Below are 16,099 nucleotides of genomic sequence, written 5' to 3'. Positions count from 1 at the left end.
TGTTGTAGGTAGAATTAGGTTAAAATTGTGATTTTAAAATGCAATTGGCAAACCAAACAAGCCATTAATCTTTTGGATTTGTTTATGTTGTGATTATCATGCTTATAGAGTGTAATATACAAAAAATTATTTTGCTGGACTTGTTTTGTTTTGAATTAGTCTATAACAATTAATTTCATTTATTTCGCTTCTATTTATATTTTATCATTGGAAAATGAAAATTCCAAGCTTGTCTCCAAGCCCCCAGAAACCAGCCCGAAAAAATTCGAACCATTAGTCATTGATTTTTCCTCACCTCTAATTGTTCTCGGTGAATTTCTAAGGATTGAAAAAAAAATTCACCCAAATTAAAATGTCAGGTCCCAAAAATTATTAGAGAAAATTGATCGGACCCAACCATTTACACCCGCCCATTAGCTTCGTGATTCTAGATCCCCCACCGGGCATGATGGTGGACATCAGGCTCAAGACGTGCAATGATTTCATCCTCCTCTCCCTTACGGCAAACCGGCAAATCCCTCCGGTGATGACACGGGCTTCTCGATCGCAAACTGCCATCTAAAATGGGAGTTTGTGTTCTCCTTGTTAGGTAAAATTCACAGGCCTGCTTTAGACTCATGCCCATCCGCAACCCAAAAGTTTAAGCCAATGGGTTGCTAGACCTTTTGTCTCTTATAAATCTATAGATTTCCTCTCAACTTTTCTACGTGGGACCATCCCTGCACCTACCCTCGTCATTTTCCATATAGGAGAGAAACTATCCCAACACTCCTTCAGCGCGCAAACAAGATCGCCAAACAAACAGAAATGTCCCTGTATAGCGCCATGAGGACGGTTTAGAATAGACCGTCAAACCCGAGATAACGTTTTCCCTGTATAGTCACTTTGGAGTTCAAGTAGTCCTTTTCCTTTGGTCTTCAACTCAAATTATGTTAACATGTCTCTCAAGGCATCGTAAAAAGAACTGAAGGGCAAAAGCTGTACTAGGTAATCAGTTATGTCCCTTTAGGCAAAACACCAACAAGAGCTGCGCTCTGAACATTCTCTTGCTGCTACGAAGGGATGACGATGATGTCCGAGTCTCCCAAATCCTTTGGGAGTTTGGTTGATAGAGTAGTTGAGACATGTATATTAAACATCAGCAAATGAATAAGAGAAATCAAAAATGAAAATTAATTAGGGAAGGAGAAAACTTAAAGTTGTGTTAGGTTCTTATACGCAATCTCAGCTCATGCAATCTGCGCTCCTTCCATCATCATCATCATCCCACAGTGCTCATACATTATCTTCCACAAATTTAGCTGTTTCACCTAATATACATATCTACGGTTCGGCTAATTCCTTGACTAATCTTTGTTTCAGGCTCAAGGAAGCACTACGAATGCAGCACTCTCCTCGAGCACAGCCAGACACACTCGACATGCAGACCTGATGCCACTCACACCAAAATATGAATTTGAACAAAACGTGATAATGGGATTGGAAACCAGTAATAAGAATCAATCAGAGTGATGTGTGTAGGTTCGGATACAATCCCTATGGCATTAAACAGAGGGAACATCATTAAGTTCTATTATAGTTATTTCATTAACAAACTTGTAACAAACACATACCTAAATTTTAAGCACTTCTATAATTGAGTTTTATCAAACATCAGAACATAACATCGTCGCGCTTGAATGACTGTATTAATTATGCTGCTATTTATCACATATATCGTAGATGTAATGTAGCTACAATACAGCAACATATATATATATATATAAAGCGTGTATAGCTCAACAACTTTGTGTTAGAATTCTCTCTGTCATGCAAGCACTGCACTTCACCTACCCAATGTAACCGCCCGGCTGATCTTAGGCTAAAAAGAAAGAAACAAACAGGTCGGTATCAGTTTGAGGATCTTTCAGTCTGTCTTCTGAATTCTTTTGTTTGCTTCCCATTCGAAGAACTCCAGGACAAGACAAGGGCTATTGAAGTTTCTTGGTTTCCCGATGTGGGTATGTTCTGCAGTTGATCTTCCACTCTGCTTTGTTTCGTGTTTCTCTTGTTCATCCGATCTTCCTTTTTCTTTCCTCTTCTCGAGCAGCCTAGAGCAAACACAGCAATGGGAAAAAAAAAATGATTCCAAGGACTTGCTAATGTATCTGCTGACCAGCTCATGGTTCAGGATTATTCTGAAATGAAATTACGATAGATCTTCTGATGAATACATTCGTGCGGAACTTTGCATTTTCATATTTATCTTCTGAAATCCCAAAAAGCTGGGGAGTTGGATATCGTTCAATTTGTCTCATGTCTCCGACCCTTCTCATGATCTTTTTTCTAATTTTCCAGTATTCAATAAATTGCAGCCTGCAGGTAATAAGATGATCAGCATACACCCCCTAATAGAAAGGCTGAGACCTCTTGTGGGGTCCAGAGGCTGGGACTACTGTGTTGTCTGGAAACTCAGTGAAGATCAAAGGTTTATCGACCGCTGCTCTATTCCAATCTTCTCCTCTCGGTCGAACATTAATTTATTCCAATTGCAGATCGATTGTGTGGGTGGACTGCTGCTGCGGTGGAGCTGATGGTTACTCCCCAAGTGGTGCTGGTGAGGAGTTCCATTTTCCTGTTTCCCCAATCCTGCCCCAGTGCAAGGATGTAATGGTTCAGCACACAAGATCGAGTGCCTGTGAACTGCTCTCTCAGTTGCCCTCTTCATTGCCCCTCGATTCAGGGTACCTTAACAAACCAATCATTTTCCCTAAAGAATAAAAATACTTCCTCGACTGCCCCATCAATTAGAGTTCGCTTGGTTATTGATCACGAGCTTCCTGGAACAGGATATACAAGCAAACTTTGCTCTCTCATCAACCTCGGTGGCTAAACTTTGCTAGCAGCTTGGACTCAAACATCCGAGAAGTAAGCTACCAAAGTTCTCTTATTCTTTGCCTGTAGAGTTATATATACGAGTAAAAGTCCTACTTCGGTTTTTGCAGGAAACTGTCGGAACTAAGGTTTTGATCCCAGGGCCCGGAGGTTGTCTTATTGAGCTTTTCGTCACTAAACAAGTATATCTCCCTGCCCATCTTTCATGCAAACTTCACTTCTCTCCCTGTGTATATATTTGCTTGGATAAACTCGGATTAGCTCTTTCTGACACAACCGGCTCCATCTTCTCAACTCTCTTTGCCATTTCAATTACGGCAGATAGATAGATCTTCAGATATCAATTACCAGTTTGCAGGAAATTTAATCTCAGTACATACTGTTATTGTAGGTACCTGAAGATCCACAAACTCTAGAGTTCGCGGTATCTCAGTGCAGCATCTTGACGGAGGCTGACATGGCGCCCAATAACAACATGGACTTGAGTTTTAACACAGATACTGTCAATTCGAGGTCAGTTTTCATGGATATCAATGATCAAAATGACAGTTTCATACCTCAGGTTTCAGCATCCGCAGAAGGCCAAGAAACTCCTCTGGATCTCCCCTATGACATACCGGTTGATCCGGTCCGCCTAAGCTCGGAGAAAAGGAACACCGGCGTGGCTGATGAAGTCTACTCAGAGTCATCCATGATGAACATTGAGAACATGAATATTGAGTTCGTTGAGCCCCTGTCAAATGCAGACATGACGCAAAGGACTGGTAATGATGAGAATAAGGACACGGTCAAGACGGAGAACAGGAGATCAGACTCGGCATCGGACTGTAGTGATCAGAACGAGGATGAAGAGAATAACAGAAATGGGAAGCGGGGTCAGTCAAAGAACCTTGTGGCCGAGAGGAACAGGAGGAAGAAGCTCAATGACCGACTTTACACTCTGCGTGCTTTAGTCCCTCGAATTTCTAAGGTAACTACGCCCCCCCTAGGCTTGATTTTCTGTTGTTTGGTGATATTATAGGGACGCCATGCCTCGCTTTTATATTGCTTGGTCTTTTTATCTAATGCAATTGAGCCTAGGACCCCTAGTTCACCGGACCGCTAGTTCACCCAAAAAAAGAAACTTTACGAATATATACAATTTTCCATTCTATTCCCTTGTTCTATCATATTCAACATGTGTAAACTGAATTTGCAAACTTTATAAAAAGAGAACTCTAGATTAATTTGCGTCCGATCCAACAGTTGGACAGGGCATCAATACTCGGAGATGCAATCGAATACATAAAGGATCTGCAGAAGCAAGCCAAAGAGCTTCAGGACGAGCTCGAGGAGCAGTCAGATGTTGAAGATGGTAGGCATGTTGGGTCCAGCAGCAACCACATGCCGAGCCACGGTAGTGGATTCAACCTCGGGCCTATGAATGACCCCGAAAAAGCCCCAGCTGGGTGTGAATCCTCTAGGCAGAACCATCAAAATCCCGATAACAACACATTTGACAAGCCGCAGCAAATGGAGGTAGTGCAACATAAAATGAAAGTATCCGAGTTCTTATTGGAGAAGATGTTTTCTTTTATGCAATTGTAAACCTTCTCTTTTGACGTACTTGTTATGTTCCCGTTTTATTTCGCAGCCACAAGTGGAAGTTGCTCAGGTAGATGGAAAGGAGTTCTTCGTGAAGGTGTTCGGGGAGCACAGGCCTGGGGGCTTCGTGAGACTGATGGAGGCTTTGGATGCACTCGGCTTGGAAGTGACTAATGCCAATGTGACCAGCTTCAGATGCCTCGTCTCCAATGTCTTCACCGTAGAGGTCATCTTTTTCCCCACATAAACAAGTTCAATGTAGTTTGCACAAAAGATCGGAAGTGGTCCGATAGTGCTTTCTGAAATTCTTATAAACAATGAAAACCGGTTTGCAAAGACAGTCTGCCAGTGCCAAACAACCTTGGCTAGTTTACGCTTGTCTCTGTGTCAATCAGCTAAAAACCCGCGAAAGCAATTTATAGAACCGATCTTGAAAACAAGCTTTTGGAAACAACTCTGATTAGCCTCCTAACCACTTTAGTTAGCTCTTGTAATGCAGCTCATTGGTCAGTTACACTTGGCATGAAACTAACTTCCGAAGTTTTGCAGAAGAAGGACAGTGAGTTGGTGCAGGCGGATCACATAAAGGACTCCCTGATTGAGTTAACCCGGAATCCCTCCGCTGCATGGCAGGGAATGAACAGAGCACCAAAGACCGCTGCTGCTTCAGGAGATTCTCTTCGGCAGCTTCACAATCAACATCACCACCTCTTCCCTAGTCTCCTTCAAGCCCACCATTTTCTCAATCCCCCGCCACCTTCGTCTCCATCATTCTAGCTAATTCAAGCAGTACTTCCTTAAGAATAAAGAGAGATTGCAGTTTTCTCCCTCTCATTATATGCTCGTCGGACTTATCCATGCATCCTATCCCATGCATACTATCATGTGCGCCCATGTTCCTTGAGAAACACTTATAAATCCATATACACACACACCAGTGTAGTAAATAAATTGCAGGACTTCTGCTTCGATTTGCTTTAGTAATTTTGGGTTTCTTGGGCAGTTGATGAATATACGAGTGCTTGTTTACTATCTGTTCATAGCTCTAAACTCGAGCAACACCGGTACTCCACTTTCACTCTGTTAGCAGCCCGTGAGAATGAAGTCAGCTGCCTTTCCATGAACTCTGGTTGTATCCGACACAGGTAACAGATCAAGACGACCTCTGGGAGTAACAGAGTATACCACCTGGAAGGGACTGAAACCGGTGCTGCGATTAACGGCGTGATTGTGCACAAACTCTGCTTGGCTCAACTTCTGGTCCCAGCTCTTCACGTGCTCCCCTACTAGACCCTTCAACAAATTACCCAAGGACCCGTTAACCACCTCTATCTGCCCATATGTCTGTGGGTGATAAGCGTACTAAAGTTCAGCTGGGTGTTCACCATCTGTCATAGGCTCCGCCAGAAATGGCTCAAAAAACGGGTGTCCCTATCATACATAATAGACACAGGTAGACCATGCAAACGGTAAACCTCCCGAAAATATAACTGAGCGACCCGCACGGTATCAGTGGTCTTCTTGCACGAAATAAAGTGTACCATCATGAAAAACTTGTCAACGACCACATATATAGAATCATTGCCTCGCTGGGTACAGGGCAAGCCGAGGACGAAATCCATAATGATATCCACCCATGGCTGCGAGGGAATCGGCAGGGGCATGTACAACCCCACGCTAGTTGCAGTGCCCTTGAACACTTGACAAACCTTACACGTTGCACGTACTTCTCCATCTCTTTATGAATTCGGGAATATCGGTCCTAAGTCCCGTCTCTCATCGCCTCTGGTCTGTTTTTGCTGTCGACAACCAACCTCTCCTACGATCCCCCCTAGCATACTCAGCCGCTTCCCCTTCAAAATAGGAATCATACTCGTCATCATCTAAGTCCGCAGTCGGATTAGGGACTCGGCCTCTCCTCGGGTCGACCTCCTACCGAGCCTCCAATAGCGTTCCCATCCTCTCGGCTAGGCAATCCACAACCTCGTCCAGCCTACGCTCCAACTCCACCCCTAGCTGGGTATCCATGATATGCTTGATCCTTCGATTCAATTTTTCCTCCTCCGCAGCACGACGTTGATTAACCATTCTTCGGGGCGGCATCGCTGATCCAAGAGCGAACTTGACTCTGATACCAACTAACGCAGCGTACACACAAAGAACCTGTCACAGACCCGTTGATTCTACAGAATACCGGAACTACAACTTTCAATCCCTATTGATTCTTTGAATTCCTATGAAATTGGCATTCAACTCGAATCAAATCCGAAAATGGGCAAAGAGCACGAAAGCTCCAATTTTTATTAATTGATCAAAAGACAAAATGTTCAACCCTAGGGTTTTACAAAGCTCAAATAGGAATTAAAACGCCTAAATTACACGAAAGACATAAACTTTTCCTAAAATTGTAAAAATACCCAAATAACATAAAAATGCCTGTTTGATACCATAAACGATGGAATTTGGTCTAAATCTCGTCTTTTCACGGCCGAATGCCAAAAGTTGTGCTCCGAATACCGTTTCCCTCGAGACAGGGTCGTCAAAACCTGTTTTTCTTAAGATACCGATTTGCCATGTTTTCTGTCGCATCAGTTGTTGTGACAGAAACTAACATAATCTATTGTTTAGCTTAGGAGCATAAATCTATCTACTAATTATGTTTCAATTTTTTTCTTCAATATCAGTCAATTTCTGCATTCAAGTTAATTACCTTACATGGGATTCTCTTTAGTTTCTTCGGTTGTTTGATCGCTATTCATTTAAGATTCTAGATTTTCCTTTATTCTATCATAAGGGAGGCTCATGGGTTTAATAAAATGAAATGATAATGCATCTATCTATACATAGTTATAAAAGCCAGAATGATATGTCGGACAATATCACGTATGACTTAGGTGGCTCATAGTTGAAGTTCCCACAAATCACGATGCGAAAAATAGCGTTGAGCTACATCATCATCATGGAATTCTAAAAATTATTTAGTTACTGAATATGAAAAGTCATCTAATATAGTTTTAAAAATAAAATTTTTAAAAAATTATTTCTTTATATGTGTTCATAGCATTTTCTCATTAATAAAGCACAAATTTTCATACTGTACGAATTACAAAAATCTAATTTTTTTAAGCATAAAATTATTTAGTTAACTATTTTATAGCACATCATCAACCTATTTGAGAACCAAAATTAAGAACTTTAATTGAAATAGGATCAATAGAAAATAAACCATAGCTAAATATCAACTTTCTTATAGTCAACTTTGTTAATGTAATCATGGACGAATCTTTGTTATTCGTAAACATTTTATATCATTTATAAGCTTATGTCATAAGTGGTCAATCATCTTTTCAATACTAATCCGTGCATACACGCAGGTCCTCCATCTAGTTTTATCTAATTATAAAGGAAAGAGAACGCGGTAAAAAAAAAAAAGGAAGAAAGAAAGAAAGAAAGAATGAGAACCATTCAAACATATATAGACTCAAACACGTATAATTTCTCCCTTCTTCAAGTTGGATGTGGGGATTATTAAGAAGCCATACACCAGACCTTAGACTGACACCACATATATGATCCACCCCTAATATGGAGTGCAAACATTAAAGTTGTTACGACCATCCGTCGATGTATTTCATTATGTACTTGAGCATCCTCTTTTTGTTTTCCCTCAAGCATCAATTTTTCTGTTCTCTTACATTTTGTTTGGATAATGGGATGTGATGAGTTATGGAGGGATGAAGTGGGGTGGGTATGGGGATGGGATGGGGTGGTTTATGAGGGATTCTTTTAATCCTTCATAATTCATGTTTAGATAACATTAAGAAAGGATGGGATGGAATAATATAAGCATATTATTTTATCATTATATCCATTTCATATAATCCACGAATAAAGATAAACAATAGATTTTATAGTATTTACTAGCTGTATATATATATATGTATAGTAAATGTGTAATGAATATATATATATATATATATATAAAAACATATGTATATATATGTGTATGAGAATCAAGGTAGATAGAGGTAGACAGATAATAAATATAAAAAAAATAATAGAGTTTAGACGATATATATATATATATAGGTGGTGTGTATATATAAGAGAAATTATTTATAATTTCTATATATGTATATATACTTCTGGGTGCATATATATGAATGAGCAAAGGTGATATAATTAGAGATGACATTATTGCAATTTGTCAAAAGATGAGGTTAAAAATGACTTTTGATAACTTATTCATTCGTAACACCCTAAATTGATAGAATGAAAATGTGGGTGTTTGGAGGGTTATGAAGATTTAAGTAATCCTATTATAACCTTTCATAAAACTCCCATTCATAATCCTCCATAGCCCTCTATCTAATCAAAATGTTAGGGAGACAAGAGACAGTCGAAAAATCGACGAAATTTAGAGAGCTGATAATTAATCAATGAAATTTTCATATCTCGTGCCTCATATTTATATATTATAATTGAAGTGTCACTAATTAAATAAAAAATTATGAAGCCCATTGGGGAAATGCTGCCAGTGCATGCTGTTAAGATTCATATCATGGACAATTCGCGTCATCGTTAGCAAAATTTCAATGTTTATCATGGCAGTTGGCTTGGGTCACAAGACAAGGTCTGACTGCGGAATCAAAAGAAAGAAAATCGCGTATATTTAAATAATAATAATAATAAAAACCCTTAAAACGACGTCGCAAGCTTCCTCTGCTCCAGACCAGAAGCCGAAGCTTCAAAACCCTAATTCAAAACCCCCACAACGTTCCGCAGGTCTTTCTTTGTCTCGACCACAACTGCTCAAGAACCTTCGTTCTGCTTCCCATTCGTTCGATAGGGATGGCTTCGTCCTTAACCGGCAGATTCAAGGAGCTCCTCAAGAAGTACGGCAAGGTTGCCCTGGGAGTCCACTTCTCCGTCTCCGCCGCCTCCATCACCGGTCTCTACGTCGCCATCAAGAACAACGCCGACGTCGAGTCCATCTTCTCTAAGCTCCACCTCCCGGGAGTCTCCGGCAATGAGCAGCCCGAAGGAGCCGAGTCGTCTTCACCACCTGTGAACACCGACGGGTTCGTGGCCGAAGATACCGGTATTGATTTGTCGTCGTCTACGCCCGGCATGGTGGAGGAGGAGGCGGGGAAGAAGCGGAATCGTACTGCGGAGCTGGTTGCCTCCACCGGCGGAGCCCTGACCTTGGCTGTCCTGTGTAATAAGGCGCTGTTTCCGGTGAGGGTCCCGATCACGATAGCAGTCACACCTCCGGTGGCGAGGTTTCTGGCTAGGAGGCGGATTATCAAGGACAGCGTAAGATGAGTCCTCTCTTCTATGCTTTCTCGATTCCATCGATAATTTTTGTCGATTGAGGAGCGCAACGGACAGTCGGTAAAGTGGTGATTTTCCGGTCAAATGGATATGGATTGATGTTATGATTCCGATTGGTTCGATTTTCTGTGGATTTAATCAGCTCAATAATTATCTCTTAGAACGATTATCCAATGGATTGTGTCCCTGAGAAGGCTTCTGAGATTTGGATTTGGTCATTTTCCGGCTTCCAAATCAGTGATGGATCTGCAAGTTCGATTCCGTCACCAAGCTTTTCGATCCCTTCAGGTTCGTATATAGGCGTTTTATGGTACATAATGGAAGATCGAAATGAGAATTCGTCTCGATTAATCAATGATGTCTTCATTGTTCATCAGTATTAGTTTCCTATCATTCTCATTCAGGTCACTCTCTTGCTTTCACATGATCTGGCAGCTGTCCTGAGGGATGAAAATGGCCTTCCAATGCGATTGCTTCGACTTGATTTTGCCACCTTATGTTGTATAGTTCCCAAAGTAGTTTCTGAATTTTGCTGCTCTTCTGTCCGGACTTAACGGCCTCGATTGGTTTGTTTCTCATCATTCTCGGTGCAAAGACTGTTTCGGTCGGTATTATACTACAAGTTGGCGAAGAAAATCCATACAGAGGATCCGTCGAGACAACTATAAAGGAAAATACGTGTTAAAACATATCAGATAAGCACAATTCAATTGAAGTGATGCATACTTCGCCGTAATCCTAATTCTCAACCTGCTACAACTATTCTATACCCTACCCTACCCTAGTGAAAACTGGGCAGGAGGATCCTCGCTTCAGTCTATAAATCCGTATTGAATTATGTTTCTTTGTGAGATCGAGCATTATGCTATGCTAACACAGCCGCAGGTCGTATTATCTATGGGTGGGCCCATTCTACATTAATTGGGCCACACAAGTCCAAGCCCAATGATTAATCTGGGCCCACAGAATTGGTAAAGCCAGGCTTAAAGTCTGCAAAGGTAATGGGCCACTTGATGCTCCCCTTTCTCACGTCCACAAACCGGTCGAGTCGAAAAGTCGAAGACCCATGTGTTGCGTTTCCCCAAAACCGAATGTCCGATCGGAACCACATAAACATATCGTTGTTTTCCGATGTCATCATAATATACTTGTAAGGATAATGTTAATGGTGGTGATTCCCATAAATTTAGTTAGTGGATTGTATCTAGTGAGAATGATTATCTACGTGTTTATAAGTTCATTTTTTCGTTTACTGTAATTATATTGGTATTTCTCAAGTCACGTTACGCATCGAGATATGATGATTCAAGGATTCCTTGCAATATTGGGTGGTCAATTGCATATGAATTTGATGATGGGAGATTATGTTGGCGCCCAGGTTCATTTTTCCCGACAATCAATTGAGGATTCACATTTTATCGAATAATCAACAGAAATACTTCTAAGCATCACTGTCATTGGTCAACACGGTAGATATTTAATTATAGTAAACAGTTAGATATTATCAATAAGGATAAAAGGACAAACCGATAAACAAACGAATAATCAATGAATTATAACAACTTCCCATCGAGGGGAGAGCATACGTATCTTCCCCCAGCTGAATCTTATGAGCTTATTATAATGACCACGTGCATGAAATTAATGTTAATTTTCTTATAGAGTAATATGGATTTGCCTTATATCACGGATTAGATAATGAACGAACTCATATCATGCCACTTGGCATGTCTAGCTAAGTTACGAATTTTACTATGGATCGAGCAAAATGGCTGAAGGATCGAGTCGTCGGCATGGCAGCTCACCCAACCAGCATATTATTCGCTAATTAAGTTAAACCCGATTACTTTAAAAGTGGTTCGAAATCTCGAGCTTATGAAAGATGAGGCACAAACCGATGTTTGCCGCCGTCACCATCGACTTGATAGAATTGGCTCGTCTAATGTATATATATATATATAGACACACTAATTTTGTTTTTATTATTTCTCCTTTGTTTTATGCTTTGGAGTTTGGACCCGTATAATCAAAAAGACATAAAAAAAAGTATACAATTATTTTCTCTTGTACACACACAAGCCGGTAGCTACAAGCAATTTGTGGTCTAAACACATCCACTTCACACGTCAACCGCGAAGTTGCTTATTATTATGATTGATTGATTGATTGATTGCACTCCATATATCTGAATAATTTATAATTATCTCAGTATTTTCATTCCGACAAAATCGGCAGACAACATTATTTGACGAATTGGGCTTAGTATTATTAATCAATGTCAACATCTTATCACTCAACTTTGGAAGACTACTTCGTCATTGTTTAAGTCTTGTACTGTTCATTCGTGGGGACATTGGTGGGTTGGGGCAATATCTATCGTGCATGAATTAACACCTTTATTAATAATACGCAAGGTTCTTTTACCAAAAATAATTATAGAACATGAAAAAGGGTTCGCATATTTATGTGATAGGAATTATTAATGTATCTGCTCATGTATCACAATTAGTAATAATAAAATTTCAACCTATATATACATATATATTATGGAAATATATTTCATGAATAAGCTCTTCGCACCCGGGGATATGAATATACGTTTGGATATAAAACTCATAAATGCTTAATTAGCATGAATTGATTCAAGGCATTTTTTCTTTTAAGTAAGGTCTCGAATTCGAATTTTGTAAATGGAGACAATCTGTACTGAGAAAGTTTTATCCCTTAGTAAACATATCCTACTCGAATTAGATTAACCGGGACTATTGAGATTCAGGATACCATGTTACAAAAAAAAAAAAAACTCATAAATGCTTAAGCATACCCATGATCCTGGAAACTCAATTGAAGACATGTCATTAGACCAGTTTATAAGATCTTTGTGGTATGAGATCCTCTTTTTTCGATTTTCAGCGAGAATCCTTGTAGCTGGCAGGGGTTCGGATCAAAGCTTTCACTAATGCGATTGTGTGTTGGGGAGATAGACCATGTTTTTTTTTTTTTCTTTTTGGCTCGTCTTTGCCTAACACACATTAGGAATGGTAGCAAAATAGTTATCATCTTCACAGCCTACCTTTCTCTTTCTAATTGATTGCTTACGTGCCATGTAAGACAATTGATTGATTAACTAACTAAACTAACTAAATACAAAAAACTGGTCCTTATGAATATAAGGTAGACACGTGTCCTCCAAAATTTTTTTTTAAAAAAATTGTATTTTATAGATTCAAAAACTTTTACAAATTGATCCTTCACTTTAACCCCTCTAATCATTTCCAATATTTGATTACAATCTTCAGATTTTTTCCAGTATTCTAATCAATTTTACTTTTCTAAAAAGTCTAAATATAATTATTTTAATGTACTTAATAAATGTTTTACACCATCTTTTGAAGGTCCTTCTTTTAAACCACTTCCAACTAACTAATATGCCTATTTATTTTAAAACAAAATATCATCCGTCAAGTAATTCTTGAAAAAAATTAAAGAAGCCCCATTTCAAGTATAACGACTAAAACTTAATCTGAATAAAGCATATATAAATTTTCAAAGAAACTCATGTTATATTTATATCCTTTTAACTTTACCTCCTTTTTACTTAATTGACAATTCTATTGTTTTTCTTGCTTTTTAATTATCATCCAAAATAATGAAAGAGTATGTCCAATTTATCTTTCAGATATATTAAATTATTATAATTTTGATTTTGATCATATCAATTTTTTTATTGTATTGCAATATTATTAACTTTCTTCTAAACATTTTCAGTCCCCAACCATATAAGCTAAAATTTTAATGTGAATGGTAAAGTATTATATGACATCATTAAGGAACCAATGGAGTCAAAATGATAAATTTAACACACGATTAAATCAAGTTTGATCATATATCATGATCAACAATGAGATATAATTCACTTATAAAAATAGAAAAACTCAATAAGACGCAATCCTAAAGAAATAACATGATATAGACGTAACATATATATATTTTTATGTTACTTATGTATTTATGATTATTATTTAAGTCTATATGCACTTAAATAATAATATAACGTCAATTATTACCTTTTTATTTTTACCATAAAAGGGGATAAAATCTAAATATGATTCTTTTGGCTTAATATTTTTATAGCCAATTATCAAAAAAGAGTGCAGCGCAGTGGTACACGCCCTCGCTTGTTGACTTAAAGGTTGCAAGTTCAACACCTAATGGGACCACTCGTGTCTCTTTATTAGTTATTAGGATTTCTCTTTCATTATACTAGGTCTTGAGCCTCCTTTGTTACAGAAAAAAATATATTTTTATAGCTAATTAGTGAAAATAGTTTTTGACCCGCTACATTACACGGGTTTACTATCTATTGTGTATTAATGCATGAACAATCTTTCATAAGATACTTTCTCCTTTCATAGATTACTAATGCGATTGACCCATGCAATGCATAGATATAAAATTTTAGGACTATAACTTCTCTATCATGTAATTTTTTATTCTTTTATGATGATGATGAAGATACTACTTATTGTAAAAGGTAACATTAAACTATTACAGAAGAATATATCGATTAATTCAAGGTAAAAAATTTGAATTGTTATTTGTTGAAAGAATCATTACAATATATACTAATGGTAAAATTCATTATTAGTGATATATAACATGATTACATAAAATAATTTTTCATTATATGGATCTTATATGAAAATGCTTCTTTATATATATGTGTGAATTGATAAGCATCATTTTAAGAACTAAATGAGCATACATAATACATATGGTGCCACAAAAATATTAAAAATGAAATAATTATGAACAAATTCAATATTTTTCAACTATAAAAATTTGCAAAAATAATTTTATTTTTCAAAGAGCGGCAAACTATAGATTTTTTAAAATTGTATTTATATTCTCCTTGAAATGTATGTTGGTCATGTAAGTATTATTTCTGGGACACAGATTAATAATTTATTAATTGTGTTTTTCTGCATGTATGTATTCATAAGATGTAAATTGATATTATAAACAGTGTTTGATATTAACATATCATAGAACTTATTTTGAACTTTGTATATGGTCTAAGAATTACTTTATAAAATGAAAGTATAAAAGAAATACACTACCTTTTGATTCATTAATTTATTGTTTAAAGGTACAAAAAAGTCAAATTTTAGCGTAATAAATTTTATATATTGATGAAAATAAAATATATTTTCCTTTGGAATTTCACAGAGTGACATGTGACAAGTTAATGAGAGTCATTTGACACTCTCTTTTAGCTTAATATATAGATATAGATATAAATATACTATTTTTCTTCTAAGAATTCCATAGACTATATACTATTTTTCTTCTAAGAAAACTTGGACCGAAATTCCAATAATACCTTTGTTATTTGAAAAGTAAATTAACTATCAACATGGATTGATTTAAGCGGTTCGACGCTCGTTTCCCTTAAATAAGGTCTCAGTCTCGAAACTTAATTATGAATGGAGAAAATCCATATTGAGAGAGTTTTGCCCCTTTAGTGGATTACCAGAATCGAACTGAATTAGTTGGAGCTTATTAGATTTACAAATATCAAGATACATACCCGAAAAAAAAAAAAAAAAAAAAAAAAAGAATTTTGTTTGGGTTCATATTTGGGCAACATTTGGGAGTCAAATTGATGTGAAGTTAACCTAAAAGATTCCCGCATAAAGGTAACAAGTCTTTAGTCTAACGGTGCACCATTAATTACACTAATAAACAAATCAACCTTTAAGCTTATCGGTCTTAAGAGTAATCAACTGAGGAAGGCCTTAACCGAAATTTTAAAATTTTTCTAAGTGAAACATGCCGAGGAATTAAATGGCATACCAAACTTTAGGTCGAATTGCATGACATGGTACAATATCTTGACTAGTTGTGATGTTTGGTTCTAATTTATATCCATCCATGCTAAGGAAATATTAGAAGTGTCTGCAATTCTTTTTCTAATTAAGGGTATTAGCTAATGATATAGAAAAAATTTTACCAATGAATAAAACAAAGTACGAAATTAAAATCGAAATTAAGATTTTGTAATATAATTGCGTTTTTTTCTTCTTTTAGTGAGAGGATCCACCTAGCTACATATTATTCAAGATTAAGAGCATCTTGGCATGTCCCTATCAAATCTGAGATTCAATATGTCACCCTTCACGTCAAGAATTTGACTATTCATCGTTGTGCGATATATATACCATAAATATAATATATAAATAATAATAATACATGGTTGCTGATTCATGCATTTTTCAAATTAGTAGAAATATATGTGTTTTTTTCC

The 16,099-nt window shown here is 37.4% G+C and overlaps 2 protein-coding genes across 3 annotated transcripts; both read left to right on the top strand.

Annotated features, from left to right (window-relative positions):
• Positions 1–1,878: 1,878 nt before the first annotated feature.
• On the top strand, positions 1,879–5,449 carry LOC116203396 (transcription factor ABORTED MICROSPORES). Its single transcript, XM_031535093.1, has 9 exons — positions 1,879–2,000; positions 2,355–2,467; positions 2,535–2,723; positions 2,829–2,907; positions 2,985–3,056; positions 3,266–3,844; positions 4,120–4,392; positions 4,508–4,684; positions 5,008–5,449. Exons 1-9 carry the CDS (start codon positions 1,995–1,997, stop codon positions 5,233–5,235), a joined length of 1,716 nt encoding a protein of 571 aa, XP_031390953.1. The 5' UTR covers positions 1,879–1,994; the 3' UTR covers positions 5,236–5,449.
• A 3,733-nt stretch (positions 5,450–9,182) lies between these two features.
• On the top strand, positions 9,183–10,554 carry LOC116202243. Of its 2 annotated transcripts, none has more exons than XM_031533705.1 (3): positions 9,183–9,774; positions 9,954–10,080; positions 10,228–10,428. In XM_031533705.1, the coding sequence occupies exons 1-3, from the start codon at positions 9,310–9,312 to the stop codon at positions 10,344–10,346; spliced, it is 711 nt and encodes a 236-aa protein (XP_031389565.1). In that variant the 5' UTR covers positions 9,183–9,309; the 3' UTR covers positions 10,347–10,428. The 2 variants fall into 2 exon arrangements, with proteins under 2 accessions (XP_031389565.1, XP_031389566.1); XM_031533706.1 differs by having other exon boundaries at positions 9,185–9,774; positions 10,197–10,554.
• Positions 10,555–16,099: the final 5,545 nt, after the last annotated feature.

Source organism: Punica granatum, chromosome 4, assembly GCF_007655135.1.
Source record: "Punica granatum isolate Tunisia-2019 chromosome 4, ASM765513v2, whole genome shotgun sequence".
In the NCBI taxonomy this organism is placed as follows: Eukaryota; Viridiplantae; Streptophyta; class Magnoliopsida; order Myrtales; family Lythraceae; genus Punica; species Punica granatum.
Note: the sequence above shows the minus strand (reverse complement) of the source record. Positions and strands in the feature narration are given on the sequence as shown.